Source organism: Chlamydotis macqueenii, chromosome 27, assembly GCF_036417535.1.
Source record: "Chlamydotis macqueenii isolate bChlMac1 chromosome 27, bChlMac1.mat, whole genome shotgun sequence".
Classification (NCBI taxonomy): domain Eukaryota; kingdom Metazoa; phylum Chordata; class Aves; order Otidiformes; family Otididae; genus Chlamydotis; species Chlamydotis macqueenii.
The window spans coordinates 2459510-2486378 of NC_141582.1; the positions used below are offsets into that span (position 1 = coordinate 2459510).

Consider the following 26869-nt stretch of genomic DNA (forward strand, 5'->3'; position numbering starts at 1 on the left):
AGGAGCCCCAAACAACGCAGTCTGAATGCAGCTTCTGGACCAAACGCAGGATATGGGACTGCCTGCAAAATATCCTCTAGTTCAAGAAACACAGCACCTTCTTCAACCAGTCAATGCAAACCTTCTGGATGCGGTGCTGGCAGTGCTATCGCTACAGCATCGGAGCATCAAATGACCACAGGCTCCCAGAGGCCAGGCAGAAATCTGATACTTTGCTGCCATCTTCTAGTTGCTCATTCTAACGTTTTTGATTTCAAGTCAGCATCCCAGATCTGCACAGGGCGTACCATCCCGTAGTGACCAAGGAACAAGGCTGCTACCCTGACCACTGCAAGTGATGGCACTTCCTCCAAATCAGCACTGAAATGCTCTTATATTTTGCATTAAATTACACAAACAGTGCTCACTGCTAGCTGATACTGCTGCACATGCAGGCAGACATCTCACACATTTCACTCTGGAGATGGCAGTCTTTCTGTGGAGAGTAAAGTGACTCCCACATTAACCCTTCGGGGATGAAAGGTACCACATCATTACAGTCAAAAACTGAGGGGCAGGCTTTGAACAAAGAGAGATGGAACGCAGATCACATTTTTCTAGAGGCTCATCTAGCACGATGGAAGCATCTGGGAAACAGGTAAACTTCAAAAGTGTGTCCAGCCGTTAAAATTAGGGGCTTATCTCAGCTGCACAAAGGCAGACGGAGGAGTGTGCCGCGAGACGAAAAGCAGAAGGCGAAAGGACTTACCGTGTGATTGTTCAGCATGAACTGTACGGCGCTCAGTTTCACCAGCTTTCTAACACTACTGTATGTAAAGGGGGTGTTAAGGAAGCAGCAGAGTCAGCAGAAAACTTCTAGCAATGCTTGCAAAGCACTTTCCAGGGCAAAACTGGAAGGTGATGTACATCTGTATTACTCGATATGTTCTAGCCTCCCTTCCATTTGTTTCAAGCAAGTTACATACATCTCTACTGCAGGGATCTGCAGCGACCATTTTTACTTACTCTGTCAGGAAGAACAAGTAGAAAATCATAAGGCAGAGTGACTGTGAATAAGTTAACTGTGCATGGTAAGCTACAAAGCAATTATAATCCAAAATAATAAAAAAAAAAACCCCTACAATGTTACAGCCATCTACTCCAATTCAACAGCTCGGTAAGACGTTGACCAAGCATTTGCACTCTGCTCTTCTCACCACCCCAAAGATGAAGCAGTCCAGAAATCTGCTACAGGCAGAGTGCTCCTGTTCCCGTCGAGCATCTGAGTCACTCTTCCCCCATCCTGAGGTTTAAGCGTCCTGCGCACCCAACAGCTCTTCCGAAAAGGATATCCAATGGAGAGGTCATTGAGCAGCTGCAGCGTCTTGGAGGTGATAGGCTCGCATCGACCCCAGTACTTCAAGTTGGTGATGCTAGGGAAGAGGAGAACAAGGACGGATCAGAGGGGTTTGCTCTGCTTCCCCTTTGCTGTGCGGCGGATTCTTTCAGTTCAAAAGTCACCCAACATCATCAGCTCCACCCTCCACCGAAACCACAGACATCACAAGCCACAAAATATGGGTATAAAATTACTGTACTTACATTTGGTTGACTAGAAAATTATCCTTCAGATAATCTTCACTACTTGGGTCCCAAGCTACACTGGCCCATACCCAGGCCCTTGGAATTCTGTGGCACTCCAGGGCTGGTTTCTGCAGCAAGGGTAAGAGAATTCTGCGGCAGTGACTACATGCAGACGTATGCAATTCTGCACCTGCACCATCCACTGTCAGCTGCAGAATTCTAGTAGCCCTTGCTTCTTCCAGGAGAGCCATTTCACCCCTTGGGGATGACGCGCAGCCAGGGCGCGTGAGGGTAGTAGGCAAGGCCCCATGCACGTGAAGACGGGGGCGATGCTAAAGAAATTAAGGGGGAGCTAGCGGCTGCACGTCACCAGGCGCACGGCACTGGGCGTCAGCACTGGAGCTGCTGAATTGGTTCAAAATATTAATTGAGTCTGCCAAAGACATGACAAAAAGCCAGTTGCCAGGTTCGGTCCAGAGGAGAGCTGCCAAGGAACAGGCTGAACAGGGTGCCGACCAGAGTGGAAGGATTTTAAGAAAAAGACTTGCGCTACTCTGGTACTGAACAGCACAATTTGCAAAGAAAACCTCTGAAGGAGCGTCCCCTCCCCATAGAGCTTTCGTGGCTGGTGATTGCCAATAGTCAAGTGACAGGGCATGAGTGCTTGAGGCTGTCCCCTCTCTCACTTTGGTTTTACTAAGCAGGCACTTGAAAGAGAATCCATAATCCTGGTGTACGGCTTATTTTTGTGTCTTCATAGCCCAGGCTAGAATCCACGGTGGGTAAATCAATCCTGGATAGCGTGTGTGACTTAAGCCCTGAGAAAAGCTGTAATTCTCTCACATAGCCAGATGTTCCTGGCTTTAGACTGAACAACACTCCCTCATATTCCAGTTTTCCTGGTTACACCTTCAAATAAACCCTGGAATCTCTGATGCCTGCAAGCAAGAACACTTACATTTTTCCTATGAAGACGCTCAGGACCATGGTCTCATCATTCAGCCCCAGGACCTCTGAGAGACGGCGGTACAGCTGGAGGGGGGGGAATAAAACCAAACCACCAATTTAAAAGCTGTCAACAAAACAAGTTAGTATCAAGGATTATTTCTTTTTCACTTCTTCTCCCTCTGTGGCACGCAGGCCTAGGAGGGTGCATGCTCTGGGCTTTCCTAGATCCGTCAAACAATGCACAGAGATGCTTGTGATCTGATCCAGACCAATACTCGACCTAATCATTGCTTCCTCTTGTCTACCGCTAGTCTTGGCAGGTTCAGAATCTGTATGCAGAAGCTAGGCACTTGCTTTTCCTAGGGAAAGGGAGGAACTGTGCTCCTCCACCTACACACAGTATCTTAGTGAATTTGTCTGAAACTCTAAGCCCCTTGTCACATCACTGCTCCAAAGTCTCTGGGGTGGGGAGGGAAGGTCATAAATCATTGGAAAGGAAGAGAGTCTAATTCTGAAGCAATGATGTTCCCATTCTTTTTTTTTTTTTTAATTCAATAAAGGCATTTTGCATCTTAAAAGATGCACCAAGGCATTCAAAGCGCAGTACATCTAGAATTGCCTTGAGATGAAGAGAGCGGATATTTATCTTCACTTTAGAGCCGAGGAAGCAAGGCACAGATGCTCCTCATGAGTGTACGAGGTGGTGCGACTTGCACACTTTCACAGGTACTCATTTGAAATCACAGCAGAAACCTGGCAGATAACAAAACTGAACCCAGGTCTCCAGTTCCAGGCTAGTGTCATAGTCACTGGCTCCTTCCTGATGCACACAAAACACCATTTCCAAAACAGCTCAGGGTTTGCAACATTAATACTGGACATGTATCTAGAAAAGACAGCAGTCACGTCTCTCAAATAATTTCAGCTATTGAGAAAAGAAAAAAGGCAATGCTACTTGCTTTCATTTTAAAAGGGAAGCTTTTACTGGACTTGGCATGGCCAAAGGGATACAGCCAATGGGACTGATTACCTTGGAAGACTTCTGCACCTGATCTCCGATATAGATCTTCCGGAACTGCTCAAAGAAGCTCAGCATGGCAAGCTCCAGCTTCTCATTCCCAGCCTGCGCCAGACGAGAGTCCGTCAGGTTCATCAGCTGCAGCACCCTGGAGAGAAGTGGGAAAACCAGATTTTGCTGCGGGATGCTGGGAGAGATGAGGGATCTGTGGCACATGGTGCGTTTCCAGGCTGCATGCAGCAGTATTTTTTACTTTCTGTGGGCATTGCCATTTTGGGCAACTGACAAAACCAAAACCAAGACACTGACTAGGGCACATTCTTCTGTGCAAGGCCTTCTCTATCCCTTCTAACAGGGCTGCAAGGCCTTGGTCTAAATTTGCTGCAGAAGTGAGTTTCGGGTGCCTTAGCACACTTACCCAGTGACTGGTCCATCATGTTCTCAAACCCACCTGAGAAAGCACTACCAGTTCCCCTCACAAGAGCCAGACTCTAACCAACACTCCCACTTCCGTTTGGCTTTTGGTGTGAGCCCTGCAGAAACAACGCTGTGACAGGTGCACGGGCTCAGTGAGCAGACCTTGCTGGCAAGGAAGGGGTGGAGGGATTTTATGTTAAATAACACACATGCAGGAGAACAGGGGGGACAAAAGCAATGATATTCTTTGTTTGGCAAATGTCAGAGTGAGAGAGAAGATAAAACATAAGGAGACTTCTACGGACAGGTATCGCGTACGCTGGCACTAAAGGTAGCTGAAATATATACGGAGTCTCATTATTTCCCCTCCGATAACTCATCAGCTATGTGGGAAGCCAGGGCTTGATGCTTTCTATTAGCCACGGCTCCCCAACAGCCCAGCTTCCACACACTCACAGTTCAGCTCCTTTTCCTACGCCAGCTTCCAAGCAGAGCAACTAGGCTCTGGACCAGAAGCCACTCCGAATTGAGTCAAGGTTGTTCATGAGCTACACGTTCTCACATCTACCAAATAAAGCTTGCAGTGGAGAGGACTTACAACCTCAAAAAGGCAGCATGTGTTAGAAGACAGTATAAAGTTTGACTGTCACAGAAGAGCTACAATATTCACAGTGTATTTAAGGACAAGACCCACTTTGGATTATTAACTAGGAAAAAGACTTTTCCCCCTACTCCAGCAAAGAACCCTCATGCATTTAGTTCTATGCCAGTGCATACATTTAAGTCTGGTATAGTTCCCTTCTCACATGCTCTTCCCCTCTCATTCTCTTTCTTACAACCCAGGTTTCCAAATTTAGCCAAGCCACAGCAGAAGTCTGCTGATTGGCTCTAACCGGTGCCACCAATCTCTTCCTTCAGGATGGCCAATTCCACGCTGTTCTTTACAGTGAAGAGAGGGGAAGAACATAGTGTCAGTTTCATAACAGCAATTCTTTTGTTGACTTCAATAGTAGAGCAGCTAGAAAACAGTTAGCATCCCTACCGACAAACCAACTCGCCATCCATCGCATCCTGCTCATCCGTGCTGGCGAACGAGACCCTACCACCAATCACTGCCCCGATAATATAGACGAGCCACGTCAGGCGCCCTGAAACCAACAGAGGACATCAGAACCAAGCACGTCACACATTACATGGAGGAAGCTGAGGAGATTTGCATTTTATATAGGCAAAGACAGGATTCACAAGGACTATCTTTCTGCTTTAGTGCCCATCTATACCAAAATTACTGAGTTTTCCACTTGGTGGAGAACAGGCACGACTTTGCTAGCGAAGAAACAAGAATGTCAGGTCTGCCTGGAAGATTTTCGTTACTTAAAGCTCTTCCACTGCAGAAAGCCACTTTCTTGTAAAACTGTATTCTATGTATTTAAACACGTGCAGGTGCCAGCAGGCAGTGTTTATTCTTTCAAAGTACATGTGGCTGGTGGGGAAGTCAACATCATATGGCATTTGGCCCACCCAAAAAAAACCAGATCAGACAATACTGTTTCAGAAGGAAGAGGAACAGTTTCCATCGTTGGGCTGATGCGCTCAACTCCTCCACTGAAGAGGAAGCCAGCCGCACTGTTATAGAGGGGGCATAACATGGCCATACCCGAAGCTCCAAGGAGCTTCTTTACGGTCAGTGCCAAGCAATTCCTAAACCAAGCAGCTGTGCAAGTACAAAACCTCCACGCTGAACCCTCCCAATGCTGCAGACAGACACCTCCTTCAGACAGTGACACCAGCCGAAAACCTCACTCCCAGTTACTCATTACCAACTACGTGTTGGTTTCTGCCACATAGCCAGTGGGGAGGTTCAAATGAGTACTCCATGTCCTGCCTCAAATAAAAGAGGGATGGGGCAGGCAGTGCTGCCCACCTGTGGATGGGGGAACATCCTCAGAACTTGTCTCTGAAAGACTGGGCAGGGAGATAACACTAGATTTCCCCAAAAAAGGAATGCAGTCAGTTGTAGGACAGTGATATCTTCAGCCAGCACTGCTCTGTGCAATGGGAGTGTCTGTCCACAGTCAGAAATATTCTACACCATACAGGCACCTCCTCAAGGGAACATTTGTGAGATCTGCTTCCCCATTTATAGATTTCACCAGGAATGCAGGGTCTGTACTTTTGAGAACAGGCAGCCTATCGCAAGTTCGCAGGCCACAAACACGCTCACCTTCCTGCACAGCAACGTCCATGGGGCTGGCGGTGGCACTCTGCAGCAGCTCCTGGTAGGACTGGGCTGACTGGTCGAAGAGCTGCACAAGTAGAGCGCAGGTCTTCTCGTACTCGCACCGGCCGATGGTGGACAGCTGATCTAGCTGCTGTTGCACCAGGCCAGTATCATCCAGTGGATCCTCCAAACCATCCCTAAGCAGCAAGAAAGCAGATTAGAAAAGGAATTTAAATGCAGAGACAGCCTAACACATAACATAAGCTTATTTCTATCAGGTGGAGGATGCTTTTCCAGGCATACAGCAATGCCAGTGACTAAAGCCTCTGCCTCTACTGTTTGTAATGATGGAGAGCTGCACAGACTGACGTAACTATCTGACCGTTCCTGCGGCCGTAAACCAGAATGGTAGTGCTTCAGGTGGAAAGGTCATCAGGACCAGCAATGAGTAAGCTCTTGTTACATCTTTAACATTTATCCAGGGCTTTGAACAGAACATGCAGTGCCAAGAACAAGGTCTGCATAACAAAGCTTTCCATCTTTCTCAGTGTCTTAGTTGCCTTTTCTTTCAGATACACTAACCTCAACACTAAGTTCATTATGAACTCCAGAAGTAGCCAAACCTGCTGTTTCTCCCTAAAAAGGGATAAGCCAATCAGTCTTCCTTAAGAGAGGCGTTATTTTTCTATATTTGACCATTTGTTTTCATTAAATACAAACACACACAAGGTGGAATTAATCCCACACAAATTCAGGCACTGCAAGAGAATCCTGTAGGCTGCCCCTACACTCAAAGGGAAAAAGAAAGAAAGAAAATAAATAAAAAAAAAAAGACACTTTAAGGTATAATTTGCACCATCCCACAGCAGAGATTTAAAAATTAAGTGAATCACTTTGCATACTCAACTCCTCTCTGCTACAAGGGCAATTCAGAGTGTACATGGTATGCTGCAGATGTATGATGCTAGGTAAGATGAATTCTACCCATAACACATGGGAGACCATTCAGATCAATCCCAGCCACTTGAGACCAAGCAAGGTCAAAAAAAAAAAAACAAACCAAAAAAAATACCCCAGCTTAAAAATGTCTTTTTTTTTATAAGAGACAGAACATGCGATTTAGGTAAGGGTCCCTTAGAAATCCTTTGGTGACTCACAAAACTTCCTGCAGTCACGCTCATTGTTAAAAGAAAACTCAGAAGAGACACACTAGAGCCTTCAGCCTCCGGAGCGATAAGCAGAAGTGCTGCCCTCTCTCTGCTTTTCTTACCTCAATATGATGTGCACAGATTCCAGCCTGGACGTGATGTAAGCTTTTGTGACTTCTGGTGTGTACGTTTCGAGCATGTGAGGCTCTGTGGCTTTAACGTAGGGCACTGACGCAGCCAGCCGCTGCCACAAGCTTAGGAGATAGTGAACGCTGTTCGGCGCAAACTCCCAGTGCTTCCAGGAGCCAAGAGGAAAAAAAGAGGCAAGGAAACCACCAAGTTATGGCCTTGATGATTTTATCCATATTATTGAGACTCACGTAGCACTAGATATGGCAATATCTAAAAGCTTTAACGATCCAGTTGCCAATTTTAACAATGAGTTTCAGTTCACACCTGAATTCAGTGGGCATTATCAGCATTCAGTAAAGACTGAAAAATAATCCCAAGTTCCTAGGCTGTGTAGCTGAGCCAAAGCCTTTGGCCCCAACTACTGCTCAGCTCATACTGCAGCGTGCCGCCGACAGCTCCCCAAAACAGAACAGTTTAAAGTTGTTTTCCAGATAAATATTACAGTTTAAAAAAGGCATTAGGTAAGCTCTACTTTTTTTAACCATGTTCTGTGCAGGGATACAGTTACAAGTTGTACACCAGTGGAAAACTCAGTGGGAATACGGCATGATATTCACATTACTAGCAATTCCTGCAACTGCATTTTAATAGTGGAGTGACACATAATTCTAAAAATAAGCCTTATTTAAGGTTTTTTTTTTTTTTCCTCTCCTCTGCTAGGACATGGAAAGACTCTGGAGGCATAGCAACCTTGCATTGCCCCACATGCCGCTCCTATTCCATTCACTAGGAATTAACAGAATAATCAATGCTACATCGCAGGATTCTGCCACAGAGTCTGCAGGGTTTTTTTTCAAAAATAACATCTGTTCTTCGCCCCTTAATTCACTAGATAAGAGAGTCATAATTTTGTCTGAAGAGAAGACAAGGGGCATACACACCCATCGAGGGTAAGCAGAACCATTTTCTACCTGCAGGCTGGTCACGGTGAAGTTGGCAATGAGTCGGATGACCTCGGGGTAGTTCTCCACCTTCACCAGCTCTCCCAGCTGGTAATTGCTTTTCAATCGGGCCAGCAATCGGCAGAACTCGTGGTAGTTATTTGGGTCTGACAAACTCTGAGACGGAAAAAAAAAAAAAAAAAAACCAAACAAAAAAAACAGAGGAGAAGAACTGAGAAACAGCATTATTTCGCAATGTAATGGCAGTCTGTTACAAGAGGCACAGATACATGGTGGAACGGTAGGAAAAGGAAAAGAGCAGCAAGACGTTGCACCCTTCTCCCCAGTGGCACAAGTGGGATACGTATGCTAGAAAGTATTTTTGGGGAAGAAACTTGATGCAGAGGAAGAAGAGGCACAATTCCACTCCCTGCATTTGAAATACTCACCTGTGGGTTTTCCAGTATTCGTTTAACTCCATCAACGAGATGAGATAAAAACTTTGCTCTTTCTGCATTGTTGAAGAGAGACCTACGTACAGAGGCTATCTGCACTAAGCAGGATAAAACCTAAAGAGGCAAAGAGAAGAAATAGAAAGGGAAGGATTACAACAATAAAATGAACAGGACATCTCCTTTTCATGACACAACAAATTCTTTAAGCCTCATGCTCCTTTGCATGCTACACAACAGCTCCTTCACCTTTGCTATTCTGTGTAAAAGCGTAGAAACAAATTACAGCAGAGATAAAAATGACACCAGCCAAAGGAACGTCTCCATCCCAACAGTCAAAGATATGTTCCAAACTGCTCCCAAAAACGACGGGATTTCTTTAGATGGAGAACACAGATCGCCTAAGACTGAAAATACACTAGGACTGGCAGGGAAAGCTGGTAAACCTAACACAGACTTGGAAAAGTATTGCACAGGATAGAAGACTAGCAAGAAAAAAAAAATTTAAATTGTTCTCAGCCCAAACCTTGAAAGTTATGACTAGCACTGTGCAACCCTTATCCCGAGGCAAAGCCCCGTTTCCTCTGCCCAGTGTAAGGACTACCTGCTCAATTGCTAAGCCTCTCGTTCTTGCTGGCTCTTACATTTACTGAGCAAAGAGGCAGGACAATTAGAGGCATAATTGCTTCAGATTTCTATTGAGCAACAAAAAAAAAAAAAAAAAAAAAAAAGAAAAGAAAAAAAGAGTCTCATAACTTAAAACATCTCATTAATATTTGAGGCCCTAAACTCAGAATTAGCAAGTAACCCTTCAACATAATGAACACTGTTGAGAGTCTCAGTGGAAAAAGTACTTCTGAAGGACCCTTCCCTCCCTAGCCACAGGGCGTGTTTTCATTGTAGCATTAATTATGAAAAATATTTATCTGATAGATAAATGCCTAGCAGGCAATTTTTTAAAGAAGAAATAATCCAACTCTTGGTTCAGTTGTGCTATTGGCAGTTTCACCCAACTGGGACGTGGCCTAGTTTTTTTAAAGTGTGGAAGGAGAAATTACATTCCTCAGTTGTGCTCCCAGCCTTCCTACCTACTCACAGTATGGTTTAACATCAACTCAGCAGCACAGTGGAGTGGAAATAATATAAGTTACATCCCTCAAAAAGGACTTCTTGGAAGAGCAAGCAGGCAGACTCTAAGCTACGCAAGGACAAAGAAGTAGGTTAGACTTCCAGCAAACGAACTGGTCTTAGGTCAGACCCAAAACCTGCAGATGCAGCAGAACGACCAGCAGCAGCAGCACCGGAGCAGCCTCCCCGTTGTTGCTGTAACACAGCAGCGCCATCAAAGCACAGCCGGCTGTCTGAAGTCAGCTTGTGGTGTTTTAACCACCAGCGAGTCTCCCAGATAAATCCTACAAACGCTTTCTGGTAGCAGAGTCTGTCAGGAAAATAAACTTGAAACTTACCAGTGGAGAAAATGAAGGAGGGATGGAATGATAGAGATCAAAAAATAACTGAAGGGTCGAAGAATCCAAGAATGCTGAAACAGAACAGAGCATTTTACTGAGAACACCTCCGTTTACTGCTTTCCATAGGTCTAATGCTTATCTTATCAACAATGGCACGTGTTTACTTGTCACATGAAGTACCACACTATAAGAAAGTTTCCAAAGCATTTTACACAATTGCCTTTCCCAGAAAGAAAGTAAACCCACTGGTACTTGGTACTAAGACAAAACTACAACAAAATATTTTAAGAATGCTATCTATGAAGCTGCCTGCAAAATGACTGGTGAGAACAGGAAGGATGTTGAGAACAGGTGCCCAGTTGTTTGTTATCTACATTTCTTTAAAAAACCCAGCTTACTCCTCCTTGAATTAGCACATGTAAGACTGAAAGGGTAGAGGAATGTTTTTATAGCTCGAGACAGTCAATGCAAACTGAACTGCATTTGTAATCGCAACAAGGAAAGGCTGGATTTTACATCTGGCATGGTACGCTGAAGTTTATTTGTTACGTACAGAGAGGGCTTTAGCAAGTCATTCATGCTTTCAGCTGGTATGCTGTAGATTAGCCCTCTACCATCAGCAAGATTACCTGATCTCCAGCTGGTTGGGATCTGCACAGTGCAAAGATCATCTGAGGACTCGTCTGTTGACGTGCCAATGAAGTCAAAGTTCAGGCAATTATGTGTCAGCTTAAGAAGCTGCATGAGCAGACCATGCTGGCTTTCATCATTTAGATTCAGGTTCTTCCCAGAAGCCTAAAAAAAAAAACCAACCCACAAGGTGACAGCTGAGTTTGAGGCAGCAATTCAACTTTAAACAGGATGTGGCAATCACAAGGATCACATGCCACAAGCACTGACCCCAGCTATCACACACTTTTACAGATAGCATGTGTATTTACACGCTTGGTCTTTACAGGACATGGATAAATAGACAGTGCTTTCTTTTTCACTTGGCTTGCACTGCACAGGAGAAAAGCAGTCAGGCTTGTCAGCTTGCAATTATACTGCGAGATTCAAGAGATAAGGAAGTTCTTATGAAGGTTAAACACGAGAATGCATTTTCTGCCTGACAAGCACTTCACAGCAGGGAGTCTCGTTGCTCCACCTAACACTCACATGGAAATGAGCGTATTTGCTTCTGCCGCACGGATGATCTGTGCGAGTCCTGCTCCGGCTCCAGTGCTCTGCTACGGGCAGGGCAAACGTGGATACTCTAAGGTGACACAAGGAACTCAATGGACACGAAACGCAAGGTCATTTCACTGCAGTTTAAACGTAGCACTCAGGTCTGTAGTCTGGGGCAGGCCAGCCTATCCTTTGGATCATCGCTCTGTACTTAAAACAAAACTAACTTCTTCCAGCTTAAGTCTACTGCAAATAACACAATGCCCTGTGCTGACACTGCCAAAACCAGTGCCAGTGGTTGCTGGAATGTCTTGCTCGCTCTCTCCACTGTACCACAAAGCCTTACACTTCTGCAGCTGCCTAAATGAGCCCTGTTTTACAGACATGGATACAGACGTGAGCACTGGTTTCTCGCAGCCCAATCCTCCCCACCCAAAAGGATCACCTTGGAAACTTCTGCTCTATACACAGAAGCTTGAGACAGCTACTATTAGACAAAAAAAAAAAAAAAAAAAACCAAAAAAACCCCCAACCCTAACTTGGGTAGCAGGTGTTTAATCACAGGAAAATAAGGATGATGCACAAGACAACAGATAATGTTCCAGTCTCTCTTAAACCACAGCACCTCGAGAAATAAAAGCAAGATGATTAAGAGTTAGAGTGGAAAACTAGAGGCTTCCTCATAGCTAAGTTCCCATGGTCATGCACCGTAAGTACTGTGGGCAACAGCTCAGCCAGAGCTACAGCACAGGACAACAGTGAGAGTGCAGTTCTGGGGACACCAAGGTAACAAGGTCTGGTTTACGCCTCTTGGCTGAGTACCAGCACTGGCTGGAGGTTCTCCAGCAAGTCTGGGCAGTCCTGCCTCCACCTCCCCAGCCACTTCTTTTCACAAAACTAAAGGAATCCTTTTATTTCTGAGACCTCTAATTGACCATCAAATACACCTGAAATAAGCCAATTAATTCCAAAGTTAGCAGAGCTGCTGTGTTTCAGGAAGATGGGTGCCTGGAAAAGGATGACTAGTGTAATTGTACAAGTCTTGCTTCCTTTAGAAACCAGGAGAAAAAAGACCAAATTACACCCACGTACCCATCTTTATCACTGACAGAACCAGAGCTGCTCATTTGGAAATATCTTTTAAAATAAAATTTCCTTTTCCCTCTTTGTGCTATTTGTCAGCTTTGACACTTGACTCAGCTGGAAGGATAAAAGTTAAACTAATCAAATCTGTGCTACTGCCTCTCAGTTTACCGGGGCAAGCTTTCTCATGAAGGGCTAATTCTTGAAGGCACTATTAGAACTCCAGATTAGCTTTTTGGAAAACAAATCTGATGCAGAACCAATAGTTCTCTTCAGATAAACTATGTGTTTACAAAACACGCATGTGCTGAAAGAAAAACTGTTTTTTTGGGGATAAAACCCAGCGCTACTTGCAGAGTATTGCTGCCTTGTCCCAAGATAAGCATTTTTAAAGCAAGTTAACTCATGTGTGATAATTAAGACAAAATAAAAACCTAGGGAACATGAGTCAGTAATATTTATGTGTTAAAATACCAAGGACAATTTTTAGTCTCAATCTACTAGACATATCTTCACTAGCATTTTTTTTCTCTCACCATGTGGGTTTTAAACCAAGGTTAAAAAAGAGACAAGGGACTTACTCTACACAAAACCTCTGTCAGTTCTGTAAATCAAAGATACTTAAAATGTAAAACAAACATCTTAGCTCTTTCCTAAAGCTTTAAGACAGGAAAGCTTAACCTAAGCCTCATGGTCCAGGCATGTACGTTCAACGAAAATGGTGGAAAAGAGGTATATTTCTGTATTTGTGTCACGTTCGCCCAACATACAGCCCCCAAGAGAGATGACAAACGCCTGCTTCCTTACCTGTTTCAGTAAATTGCATGACAGTGTGAAAATATCAAATAAGGATGAATCTCGGAAGGAAGAGGCTATTTTCCTGTGCTTGGTCAGTGGATGAGTAGTATCCGCCTGAGTAGAGAGAAAACAGCGCTTAGATCGGAGATGCAGGGTGGAACAAGAGCCAGCAGAACCTGCAGGAACCCTGTTGAGCGCTGGGACGTCGAGGTCTCCCTCCCCAGACCGATGTGACACCAGCTGGCTAAACCAGGAGGATATACTGCCACTAGGATATGTGCTGCTACTGCAGGACAGTGGTTTTTCCATGGAAAAAATCATATTGCTGGCTGATGACAGGACTTTTCACCTACAATACTTACAACGCAGTTTCACTGTAACCCTGCCAGAAAGCAGAGTGGGGTTTACTCACAAGTTCATTTAAATCCCTTCCAAAGCAGAATCAACAGCAGCATTTTCAACAGCACTTAATTCATTTTAGAAGCTTGAACGCTGCTTTCTGAAGTGCTCCAAACTCCTAAGAGTGAAATCCTACCTGAAGCCGCTGGGCAGACACATGGTCAACTACTAGCAATTATAATTCCCCTCCTGAACCTGCACAGACGAGAAGAAAACTAGAAGGAGAGTTAACCAGTGACAGCCAGTTTGGACTTTGCTGTATCTATTATAAACTCCAGTTCTGGACCTCTCACTGCATCAGAATAAAAAGCTGACATATGATCTAAGAGGCAAATACACACATCTTGCTTTATACTGGGTAACAAAGTCTCCAGTTGATTCAATCAATGCATTCTAGCATGGGCCAGCACAAGCAAACAGCAGTATGACTTATGTCACTTCACAGACTATTTTCTAGGAAGAGAAGAAAAGTGAAGCGATGCTTCCCATCTTTGCCATTTATTCGAACGCAGACTGGCAGAATTCCACTTGCCCAGGATGAGTTACCTGATGGGCAGTCAGTTACCACAGGGCTGGAGCCTTCTTGCAGTGGCACTCAACATGAATCTCCATTTTCTTTCCATTTTCTTTATGTTTCGCTACTCTACCTGTGTTAACCTTAAATCCGCACACATCTCATCCGGTACTGCAGGAACCAGTACAGCTCTAACCACCGCAGACCTCACTTTAACATACCAACCTTCACAACAACCCCATGGAGGATGCAGACACTCTTGTCTCTTTTATTACAGGCGAGAAAGAGAAGCCCTGCATCACCCAGTAGTTGGTGGCAGATCAGAACTGGGCCTAAAGTTGTGCAGTGCTCTAACAACTGAATTATAATCCCTCAGCTCACGCTGTTAGATTTCAGGGTCTTGAAGAAAATGAGCATTATTTACTCTCTCCATGTTTATTCCAAATCTCATGTATTTCTGGGCTTGTGGCAAACGAGCATTTCCTTTTCCTTCACCGCAACGTCACCTCGCTTAAATCAGTGAGCTTCTACAATACACTGGACACTCAGTACCTCTGGGCAAGCCTGTGCAGTACTTACAGGATGAAAACTGACACTTCAAAACAAGTTACCAGTGCTCTACTTTATTTGTACTGTGAGCTTTTGGAACAAAAGCTTTAGTAAACAGAGCTCTAGAAAACCCAGCTTTCAGGCTATGTAGATGGAAGTCTAAATAGTTCACAAAAAAAGTCTGAAGAGAAGCCCCAGAAGGGGTTTTTGGGTGGGTTTTTTTTGCTATACACACATACATGACCCCACTCCGATGAGCGGGTACGTTGGCAGATTTATTATTTTGCAAGTAATGGCAGTTCTAGACTTTCTAAGGTGAGTCACTGGATCCAGCCCTGCGCAACTCCTGGCACAAAGCACATTTAGGAGTGAGTAGTAAACTGTGGCAGATTTAACATCCAAGATATTAGGAAGAGATTTGCGATCAGTCTTTAACTTCATTGCTTATTTTAGTATCAACCCATACAGACTCTGGAACTGGGATAGGGGACAGTTTCTGTGCCGACCATCCTCCTGCAAGCGGAATCCGTAGCCCTCTACAAAGATGCCGATAGATACATATTAATTTATAGAGGTGCACAGACTTGCTTTCATCCTCGACGCAACGAAGCGAAGGATCGGCCCTCTGCGGAGATGGAGTTAGGATTGTGCAGAAGTCTGGGCAAGGAAACGGTGACAGTGACAAGACACGGCTTAAGAGTTCGGAGGAGAGCTCTGGGTTAGGATATACTGATCAAGCCAGGCTTGAAGAATCAAAGTGAATTTGGGGTGTGAAATGGATTCGGGAGCCATTCAAATGGCAGCGTAGGGGTTTGGCTTCAAGTCCAGTGCAAGAAATTGCTGCTTTGCCCTGGCCAGGACAAAATCTCCATTTCCAGTTCTGAAAACAATTTGTAATGATCCTTCACATCCTACTCAAGGATCTCTCAGTTCCAATGCCTAGATTAGACAATATACCAGCAAAAATGACAGGCTAGTTTCCTTAGTAAGATGCTAAAATTAAAACACCTTAGTTATACCTGGTCCTCTTCGCAAAATTAGAGATATTTATACACACGGCAACCCTCACATTGTCCTAGGACTGTGGTAGCCATCAAAGGTGTCACAGCAGCCTGCCTGACTCATTAGGAAAACAACGTAAGCTTAGATAGCACCAAGTGAAGCCACTTGTTCCAGCTTTCAACATAAACACCGAGAGGCAGCATAACATAAGAGGGCTCTACAAACCACAAAACTATCTAACCTGGAAAGACTTCTGCACCAACACCTTGCTGCAGCCAGCATGACTGGGTGCCACGCCAGAGCACCACGGACTTGGCGTGCCCAGTCTTTCTTCTGGCAGTCACCCAGAGCCAAGGCTGTGTAAGGGACTCAGCACCCAGCCCTGACAAACGGGCAGAATTTGAGAACTACCTGCTGGGAACACTAGGAAATTCAGTACTGAACAAAAAGGATGCTTTATAAATCTGCACGATCTGACACATCATCTTTGTTTCATCTCTCTCGCAGTACAGAGGAGGGCATGCTCCATTCACTTCTTGGCAGAAGAATGCTACAAGCAGAAACAATGCACAAGGATGACAACAGAAGGTGCTAGGGATGTCCCCTCACGCTTGGGGCTTTGTCCTCACTAGGTAGGCCTGGCTAGTTGCTTAGTGTTACTTTTCCTTTTTCATCTCAGAAGTTTACATCAAAATATGAGAGAGGATGGAAGATGCCAGTGAAACAAAACAATTCCTCAGGACAGGAGGTTTCAGCATCTTACCACAACAGTAAGTGACTGTGTAAAAACAACAAAAGAAAAAACAAACAAAAAACCAAAACACTCACCACACAACACCCCCTCCTCACAAAAAAAAAAAAAAAAATCCAAACAAAAGTCCCCAAACAATGCACACACACAGCAGGACACAACAATATGAATGAGAAAATTGGACACTTACTTCACTGAGGAAGGCTGTAGCACTTACTTGATTAATTTCATTAGTTAGTTGGGACAGGATTGTCACTCCTATGATGCAGTGCTCTACACTATCCTGAGGAAGGAAAGGGGGACAGGCAACAGTTAGCGTCATGATATTTTCATGAAGCTTCACCCTCATTCAAGGACCTTTCTGCTTGGAAGATTTCTAGACATATTTGTCTAGAAGTGCTTTATCTTTGTAGTATTGTAACTGGAAAAAAGCCCACGAGCAAAAGCAAGCAGAGAATTTAAAATGTGCTTTTAAAGTACTCGATGCTGTTAACAATGCAAAAGGTCTTAAAGAGTTCAGTAACATGAGCCAATAAAAACAGGCACCTTGTATTTAACAGTTTACTCAGAATTTTTGTGTTATGCCCTTACTCTGAGAAGATTTATTTAGATTTTTTTTTTTTAAATAAATTTGTTAAATTTTAACAGAGGTTGTGGTACAATGGGCAAAAATTTCGGCAACGCTAGGATGAGTATTAAAGTTGCCAGATGAAAACTCTGGAAAATAAACTTTTTCCACCCCTCCCTTTTTAAAACAACAGACCTTGAACAACACGAGTAGCAGCTGACCAAGTTTCTCCACACACCCGCCCCACACCCGTCCTGCCAAGGAGGACGGCCTATCTCCCAGTGAAGGAAGCCCATTCTTCACGGCCTGCTCAGCCTCTGGCTGCACTCGAGACTGCCAACAACGGGCCGATTGTGAAGTCAGCCTGTTACCGATCCCTCTTCACCAGAAACGGTAATCCATTTATCAAATGATTTAAGAGAAACAACCAGCATTGTTCCTTTGCCCCAGTTTCTGTTCTGTAACTAATAAATGATGTTTCCTGCCTAGCTCCACCACCTTGCTTTGCACCTTCTGCACAAATTGCCCTGATCTTCAGCTTTAAAGACTTAACTCATCTGCAGAGAAACCGAAGCACCTTTAGGACTGGGACCGTGGCCACTTCTTTACTGGAGCCATCTCTTGACGACAGTCTCAGTATTTACATGATCATATTTAGACAGAAGCCACTGGAAAACCCTGCTGAACCATGCATGTCTTTTAAAAAGTGCAGTCTCCTGTACGCTTTAGCAGCCAGAACACGTAACTTGAGCAAACGGGAACAGAGCCAGCGAGTAGATATTCACACCATTTAATTAGGTTCCTGATTAAAAAGCACACATTCCCCATGTCAGGAGCTGGGAGAGTGAAGAATCTAGCTCTGATAGTTTCAGCTAAGAGCACCTAGAACTATTCAGGACAGTTTCTAGCCCAGAAAGGAACATGATCTTTAAATAACTTCACACCTTTAACATCCTACTTCATTGCAGACATCTGTAAGTGTGTAAAATAATAGCAGTTAGCCTATTTCCTGAATGCCCACACTACCACTCCAGAACGAAAGCCTTGTACACATTACATCTTTTCCACACGGGGAAGAATTCCTGGTCATTTTACTCTCTTCTCTTATCTTCCTCCAATTTTTTATTTTTGGGACAAATTCCAGAGCAAACAAATCCGAATTCATGGTGTTACAGGATTTAATGATCTCTCTGGGAAGGAGTTTCAGTCTGGAGGCAGCTGTTGATAAATATACTGTGGTGACAGCAGGTACCTTTATGAAACAACAGTCAGGACTTCTAAAGAAAATTGTTAACAACAACGTTTGTGCAACACAAGTTTTAAGCTACATTTTGTTATGATAACTCAGCTAAATATCAAATGTGACTCCCATGGATATATCACCCCTTACAGTGAATGAAAGCAAGTCAAGCACAGCACATTTCCCTCGTAGACTACAAGCCCACGTTTACCATTTTGCACTAATCAGCATGGTGTGTTTAAGCTTGAGAGCTTGAAAGAAGAATCGTGCAACCAGAATGCTAGAAGACTTGTCTCACCATTGCATACAAACGGTGGCAGTTTCCAAAAATAAATCCCTGCCCCACCAAACTTGAAATCATAAAAACTGACCTGTCCTGCCAGTTGTCAGTTGCTTAGCCTTAATAGTCACTATTCAATCAACAAATGCCCAGATGAAAGAGTGAACAGAGGATAGTAAGGTGCAAAAAAAAAAAAAAAAAAAAAAAAACACCACAAAAAAAAAACCACCCCTGAAAATGCATGGACTTTCAAATCCTACACAGTGTGTATTCATCTTACAAAAAATCTGACCTGTAAAAACCTTGTGACATCTGTGATCACGTTCCTGAAGACATATTCATCCTTCTGACAGTCAAACCAGCCCAACTTTGTGATCCTGGCATATAACTGGATTAGTGCTTGTGTGACAAACGTTGCCAGCTTCGGCCTAGTGGCAAGGTAGTTGAGCACATAGTTCCCTGAAACACAGAGGAGGGGTGTATCTGTAGACAAAAACTCAGTAGATGGAACTGAAATGGTAACACTCAGGAAAAAGCATGCTTTTGAAAGCTGTTAAAAAAAAAAAAATCAGTGCAGTAGTGAGTCAGATACAAAGGTTGACCTTTTACTTCCACCTTTAACATACCAAAGCTGCGGGACAGATCGGGACAGCGGTTAGAGACAGGTGAGAGCTTCTCCCCACAAGCCTAACTTGTTTTGTATTACCAGATTAAGGCCAATCCTCCATAAGCACATGTAAATAGCAAGAAAAGGTGAAAATATTTCAAGAGCTGTCCTCAGGGAGGATCATCTACCACATCATTTGTAGTAGGCAAACAACGGCATTCAGACTCTTTCCTTGGAGCGAAGGAAGTACCAGCCAATCTCAGGAAAGAGCGCTGTGACAGACTGACTGCTCCCTTAGGAAATGCTCTAAACGATGTCTGAGAGACCCATAAAGGATTTTCAGTTTTGAAAACACGTCCTCAGAAGAGGCAAGCCCCATGCATATTTTATACTCCAGAAGAAACTTATCCAATGTAACTGGTTTATTCACAAGACCACAGAGTTGTCATTCTCTTCCACCCGGAAAAGTTCTGTGTATTTAGCCTTGAACTCTGTTAGCTGACGATATGGACGAAGATGCCGCCTAAGAGAAATATTCCTTTGCCTTCTGGCATCCTGTACCTTAGGACGCCCAAACTGAAAAGCACAGTAGCTTGGAGAAAACCTCCCACCCGCAGATGAAAGTCCACATGACAAACACTCACATTATTTGGTTAGAAAAACTAAGCCTTGTACTTACGAATATCTATTCGTTGTTCCAACGGTAAAGGGTTGTTTGTGCGTGACACGAGTTTTGTAAGGCATGTAGCTGCCAATAGCTGGGAGTAGGATGACTGTAAAGAAAAAAAAACATCCCAAACACAGAAGTTTACTGCACATTTCAGGACAAGAAGATGAAGCAGTAATGCTGGATTTTAAGCTGATTGCACTCTGGAAATTTGAGTTTAAAGGATTAAGTTAACTGGTAAGTCTAAATACTCTACATAGCATTTATTCGATGTTTTTATAGACGCTAAAGTAAATCAAATATTTGAAGAAAGTGTCCAAGAAAGAAAGCAAAAGCTTTTAAAGAGGAGGCAATGGAATCGCTACTGAAGGCAGGAATAAAACTGCAAGCATAGTCAACACGGTTACCTTAAACACCACGCCTGAAAAAACACAATTAGCCCTCTGAGCCATAGGAGTACGTTACTATATATTAAGCAGCACTTACTTGATTACTAAATACAGGTCAAAATGTATTGCTTACAGAACCACACACAGACCACTGAACTGTAATCTAATTCAGGGACACAAACGATGGCATTCAACCACCTAAAGCCTTTGGCTGCACCCGATTCCATAAATTACAGCGAGGGAAATGACAAGATTTTGCATGCTAATTTCTGTAATATACAGTACCCTAGAAAGCTCAGTATCCAAGGTGCAGGAAACCTATTGATTCCAACATTCCCAAGGACAGTGAGGCATAAAGTGAGTCAGATCCCAGACTGAACAAAAAACCCCACAACCCTCTGGCAAGGGTCAGAGAGGCAACGGATCACATGCAGAGAATTAAACTGGCCTTCAGGAACTTTCCTTAAAAAAAATATTACTTGTCCTCAAGTAAATCAGTTATTAGTTCCCATCAGAAGAGCTTCAAGTCAGTTTGTTTTGAATTCACTGGACTTCGAATTAGTTAATTTAGTTGTTAAATTTGTTTTGTGTAAGTTTGCTAAACCTGTTCAGCGTCTCTCTTCCACCCCTCCCTTCACCACCATCTCCTCCTGGAGGACTTACTCTTTACAACAGGCTGCTATTTTTGTGAACAAGGCTCCAATCTGATAGATATGAAAGCTGGGTGCACATCGTGCCAAAAGTCAAATCTCGCAAGATCATGTGGCAAAGCCATTTTAAACATTATTTGTGCTGATACAAATTCAAAACCAAATGGCCACTTAAAAAGAAGAAAGCTAAAAAAGTCAGGCAGGATTTACTGCTGGCATACTTTACATCCTTTCCGTAACACTAATTCTAAAGCACATGATCTAATTTTCCCTCTTTTAAACTGCTGGATTATTAAGGCAACACTATAGAAGGGGCAATTTTCCAAGGAAACATTCCAAAAGAAACACTGCCAGTTTTCTCCCCTATGAATCTCTGAGCACACACCATTTTCTCCCCAAAGCCTCCAGAGAAGGCAGCGATTCCCACAGCCTATGAAATACCGCTGCCATAATCATGTTTTCAACTTAAAGCTTGACACGTCTGGGTGGTAGCCTGCGAAGAAAGCAGCAAGGCCCACAAGACATCAGAGCTGACAACCGTTTGCAGCAACCACTGCAGCAGCATAATTAGCCAGCAGAGCCAATGCTTTTTTTGGCACAGGCTGCCCACAAATTGAGATACATGAAAGCACACTGGGTACGGAATATAAACACTGCATACCAGACCTTGGGGCTATTTCCCTTATCAATGCCCAAAATATCAAGATACGTTTTGGACAATTATGTTGTTTTACATACACTCCCTCTTTCTAGAAGAAGCTGGCACTTGCTCAGGCAGTCTGGACTGTTGGTGAACTCAACCAAGGCTTTCTCTGCCTGGAGTCGTGTCGCAGTGTCTGTGGTCTCATACAGCTGCTTGCACAGGTTCTCTAGCTGGGCTAGGCTCTGGAAGACAGGAAAACACATCAGTTAGAAACACGAGGTTTTGCGGTTTAGTTATGCAGCAGTTTAACCCAAGTTATACGTACACACATATAACTCCACTGTTTGCGGAAAGGAAGGAAAACACTCAACTCCTACTTGGTTCTTCCGGGAACTAGACACATTTAACCTACTAAATTACCTGTAGAGAAATTTCACAGCTACCTACCTCTTACACCTGACAAAGTACCACGTCACCTCCCCATTTTCTGCTCAACTGCCAGGGTCAGCACTCACCCAGCGTGTACACACCACACTGTGTGGCTGATGAGGTCTGGAAAACCTTTCCCAGCTCGTGCTGTAGTGGTGACAATCCTAACCCATCCATTTTAAATAGCAAAAAACATTCTCACATCTAGTCTTTGTGTCAAATTCCCCACAAACTTGGTTTATATTCCCTTTGCAGGGCACCGTAACAGACTTCAGCATCCCAGGACGCTGGAAGTATCTCATTAAATCTTCTACACTACACATGCAGAAAAATACCTAAAGCAGAACAGAGCAAAAGAAGAACGGGATGGATGCCTTTGAGTGGCATCTCTGTGAACACCTTCGAAGGGAAATAAAACTACCAGGCAGATTCTGTGTGCTCAAACAACTGGAAAATATTTGCCATAAACTGTGATCCAGGCAGATGGTTTCCCCCAGTGAAATCTCAGGTGTCCTAGTTAAAAAGTGGCTTCCAGATGGATATAAATATTCTTTCAGGTTCTTACTGCTAGATTAATAAGCAGGTATTTTCAGCTGCTTTAGGGCTACATTCTAGGTTTCCGGGTAAATCATTAAAAGCATACCATAACTTTTGTGCTTTGACTTCCACGTTTGTAAAAAAGAATAGCATCGGTTGTCTAAAACGCACCGTTAAATGCCCCAATAATGACAGTTTTCCTGTGAAAAAAAAAAAATCACACACATGGAAAAGCTAGTCCAAATTATCCAGCAACTCAATAGAGAATAAAAGTGCACTTTATTCACATGAGATTAAGCCAACCACCCACACCAGGTTTTAAGCATTTTTTTTTAATACCACGTCTCTTACTGTGCAGCGTGTCCCTGTCCAGACAATCCTCAAGTTCAAATTCACTCAACAGCTCTTCCTCACAGTATCCCCAGATACGCAGCTGCAGAGGGGACTGTGGGATGGAGTGTTTTAGGGCACAAGGAGAAGTACCAAAGCCTACAAGGGCAACTCAAACGGAAAGCTGACGTTCAAATTTGGGAGTTTTCATCCATTATTTCAAGTTTGTGAATGGTAATTTTATTTTTTAATTTAATGTGCTCAAATATCCAAAAAACACATTTATGACAAGCTATAATCTAACTAAATAAATTTATCTGATGAAAAACATTTATGTGTAATTTTTAGGGTTGTCTCACCAATAAACTTCTTTCCTCCTCTTGTGCCCTAACTCTATTATCTCTCACACAGACAGGCAGAGCAGTTGAGCTGCTCTGACACTGTGTCCCAGGTTAAGTTTTCAGTACATTTTAACACTGTCAGGATGAGGGCAGCGGAACTCCCCATGTCTCTGCCAACGTGGTAGAAATCACGCGGAGCCTTACTCCAGCACCCAGCTTTGAAAGTCGAAGACGATCGGGTGTTAGGGGTAGCAAGTAGGTGGGGATTATTCCACTACGGAGACCGGGCAATACCTCCTCACTCAACCAAGATAAAAAAAAAAATACCATTTAGTATAACGATTACGCAGGGAAGAGCTCTGCATATGCTAGATAAGGACTAAAGCATGAGACAGCAGAGTATGGGAAAGCGGGAGACACTGGCATTCTGCTAGGGCTGCGTTACAGCACAGAAAAGTACGCGGCCGGTGAGCTGAGAGGAAAAATAGCACTAAAGTACAATTAAAACTAACCAAAAGTTGTGTTCATTGCTCCTTTGAGAATGAACAGCTCCAAAAATTCTCTGTAAAAAGAAGAAACCAGTCCTTTGCACCTAGGGAAGGCAAGGAGGCACTGATGAGAGCTCAGGGTAGCGGGGAGTCGTTGGGACGGGGAGCAGTTGGGATGGCATTTTAGGAGAACTGCTGAGTCATGGGAGATAGCCCCCAGTATCAAACACCTCCTCCCTCGCCCTGCCTTCCGAATTGTTCTTATCTGCTCCTCGCACGAGGGCACTGAAATCCCAGGATTTTTCTACAGTTGTGCATACCATATCCTATTAAGAAATACGTTTAAAGTGCTTCACGCAGTAACAAAAAAAAAAAAAATCCCACGTGGTCCAATCTCTCTCACATATCACACCACAACGGCTAAATGACAGCGTGAAGCACTGGCCATCCCCCAGCTAGGAGCACGCGTTTTAAACGCACACTGAAAATCCCAAACTGCCGCTGAACTTTTCACACAACCACCTCTCAGCTCCAAGCTCAGTATAGACGACTGTCACTTTTCCTCCAACGTGTACAAACATTTTTTCCCCCCCTCTGAAGGCAAGACCCAAATAATATCTATGCTTTTTCTCCAAAGTGTGGCAATTCATGCTTATCAATGGAAATCTGCATCCTATCTCAGCATTCCTCTAAATGCAGCTTCCAACATGCAGCAGAAGAGTTTTTCCTCTGCATATGGCACCCTGTTTGTAAGATGTTGGCCTCAGATGCTCGTCCACTGAGAGCAGCTGTGAAGCTCAAAATGTGGGAAAAAAATGCCAATCTATCAGTCTCATTTATACGACAAGCTACAAATAAAACTTGTCGCTGTTCAATGTTTTTCCCACGGTGAAGATAAGCAATGTGTGATCATCTTTAAAATGATAAATACTACAAGGAAAGTAGCAGCTACCTAAAAGGAGGTCCCTGGGGGTGGCTGTGGAATTGATCCTATATTACACGGTTGCTTAAGCAACGCTCTTTACATCCAAGGGCTGCAATAAGCTCTAGGCAGGTTTAGTTCAATAGAGTTTGACTTTGCCACGCTGACAGTTCCCATTTCAGAAAATTGAGGAAACGCACGCTGTGCTCAGCGTACGCAAGCCGGCAGAGCCAGACAGTAAGCAGGAGCGTACGCAGTCAGCTCTGATCGCTCAGAGGGGAGCAGGCAAGCAATAACCCCACAGATTCAGACATCTAAAATGGAATATTTAGCTTAACAAGATCAATCCAAACTTTTCTGCTGCCTGGTGGTTCTTATCCTGAAGGATGTGCGCACATTGTTTCCAAGACATTCCTTCCTCCTGCCTTCTGGTTACTGACTCCCTGAGCCAGAGATCCTGCAAGATGTTTAATCCGGTTATTTTTGTCCCAAGCACATTCATCCATTTTAATATCCCCCAACTGATTCCCCCATATGTTACACTCAAAGTCAGGCTTTGCAGCATCAGGCAACGAGATGTCTATGTCCTTGCTCTCTACGTGCATGCAACAGGCCCCAGAAGAAGAGAGTTACCCGTGTACACGACATCTCGGAGGTAGGAAGAGCCCATCAGCTATTTTTCCCTTCCTTTGAACACGTTATGTCTAAGGAGTATCGATTTCCATATTTGTCAGTAGACACGCAGACCCCTAGCACACGCGGTGTTAAAGCGAGTAACGTGAGATGCAGCGCACGTTTCTCTAACGCTGCACCTGAAGCCTCAAGTTCACTTCCACGCTGGCATCGGAGCTGCACAGCGTGTGTCAGCTTCTGCTCTTCACAGCCGTAGACATTAGCCAGCTTTCCTCACCTGCTCGCTGACTTTACAGCGGAACAGGGAGGAAGCAGATGCAGTGTGCATTCAGGGCTCTGAAACGCTGTGTTTTAGCAAATGCAACCGTGCAATGAAGATGCATCGCAGCAGTCAAAGGGCCCTGGTGTTTTAAGTGACGAAGGCTCAGAAAATGCCTGAGGTCACTCGATGAATGTCAGCTATTTCAACCAAAAAATAAAAAAGCTTTTAAGCTGAGCCATGCAACTATATACCTGCCAAGGACCAGAATTAGGCACTTTGTAAGTACTCACAGCTGTAAAAATCAAGGTCTCACAGCTCACCACCCTCATTTGTTAAGAGAATCTGAACAACAAATTGCCCATTTCCATTTACCTTACTAATAACAGAGAAAGCAAACCTACCGCCGCCCTTCCAGCACATCTCAAAATTATTTATTGCAGCGGCGTTCTTGGGCATCTCCCTGCATCTCTCGGGGAATCAATAAAGAGCTCTCATTTCTTTCTCCAAGATGAATGGTCTTCAAGTTCAGACAGAGCAGAGCTGCCTTCAGGATTCAGCCTCGCCATTTTACTGTCCAGCGCTTTAGAGCGACTGCGCACACCACCCCACAGGAACACGTCAAATTAACACCAACGAGTTAGCGTTAATTTGAAGTGTTTATTTCACTATGACCACGTTCTGGGTTTGCACTTTCTTCATGCAGTAGCGAGTCTGACATCATGCACAACTCGAACTGCTAATTGGAAGGTCTGACTCCTACGGAAAGATGGTGGCATGTCTGTTGTCTTCTCTGAACACGACACGTAACTGTTCAGCGTTGCTCACCTGAATGCATAATTCCGTTAGAATAGGAGGTTTGTTTTAGAACAACCAGGAAAGTAAAACAACAGAGATGTGATGGCCCAAGGCACCCAGCTTCTGGAGTCAACAGGGATCATCAGAGGGAAAAGTGGGCAGGCTGAGAAGATGCACACAGATGTAGACTAAGGCAGCTATTTTTATTTTTTGCATGGCAAGTCTGCCAGCCATTCTCAAGGAAAGGTGAAGTTGAAAAAAAATCCACTTATTAAAAAAATATTTAAAAGTTAGCAAACTTCTGGAACAATAAATCACATGCTCTTTTGAAGAAACTGCCTCTATACTGCAATAGATTTCTACCAAACTTAAGGCCACCATTCCCAAGTCCAATCCCCACCGATGCTGCTGCAGCAATGAGCGATCGGTGGTGAGCTAACACCAGGAATGGACAAATTACTGAATTCTGCCCCCGGAAAAGTCTCCCTCTCCCAGTGGGAGGACTCAGCAGGGCCC

The 26869-nt window shown here is 44.0% G+C and overlaps 1 protein-coding gene across 1 annotated transcript in view; it reads right to left on the reverse strand.

Moving 5' to 3' along the window:
• XPO7 (exportin 7) overlaps positions 1–21879 on the reverse strand; it is a 30399-nt gene extending 8520 nt beyond the window's left edge. Inside the window, exons 1-16 of the mRNA XM_086767903.1 lie at positions 21712–21879; positions 19947–20040; positions 18953–19119; positions 16763–16855; positions 13367–13471; positions 10939–11104; positions 10307–10380; positions 8838–8957; positions 8419–8565; positions 7438–7610; positions 6171–6364; positions 4989–5094; positions 3542–3677; positions 2522–2595; positions 1332–1412; positions 749–812 (exon numbers count right to left, since the gene is read on the reverse strand). Of these exons, the coding sequence (XP_086624029.1) occupies positions 749–812; positions 1332–1412; positions 2522–2595; positions 3542–3677; positions 4989–5094; positions 6171–6364; positions 7438–7610; positions 8419–8565; positions 8838–8957; positions 10307–10380; positions 10939–11104; positions 13367–13471; positions 16763–16855; positions 18953–19119; positions 19947–20040; positions 21712–21879 (1962 nt within the window). The remainder of the gene's footprint in view (positions 1–748; positions 813–1331; positions 1413–2521; positions 2596–3541; positions 3678–4988; positions 5095–6170; positions 6365–7437; positions 7611–8418; positions 8566–8837; positions 8958–10306; positions 10381–10938; positions 11105–13366; positions 13472–16762; positions 16856–18952; positions 19120–19946; positions 20041–21711) is intronic.
• Positions 21880–26869: the final 4990 nt, after the last annotated feature.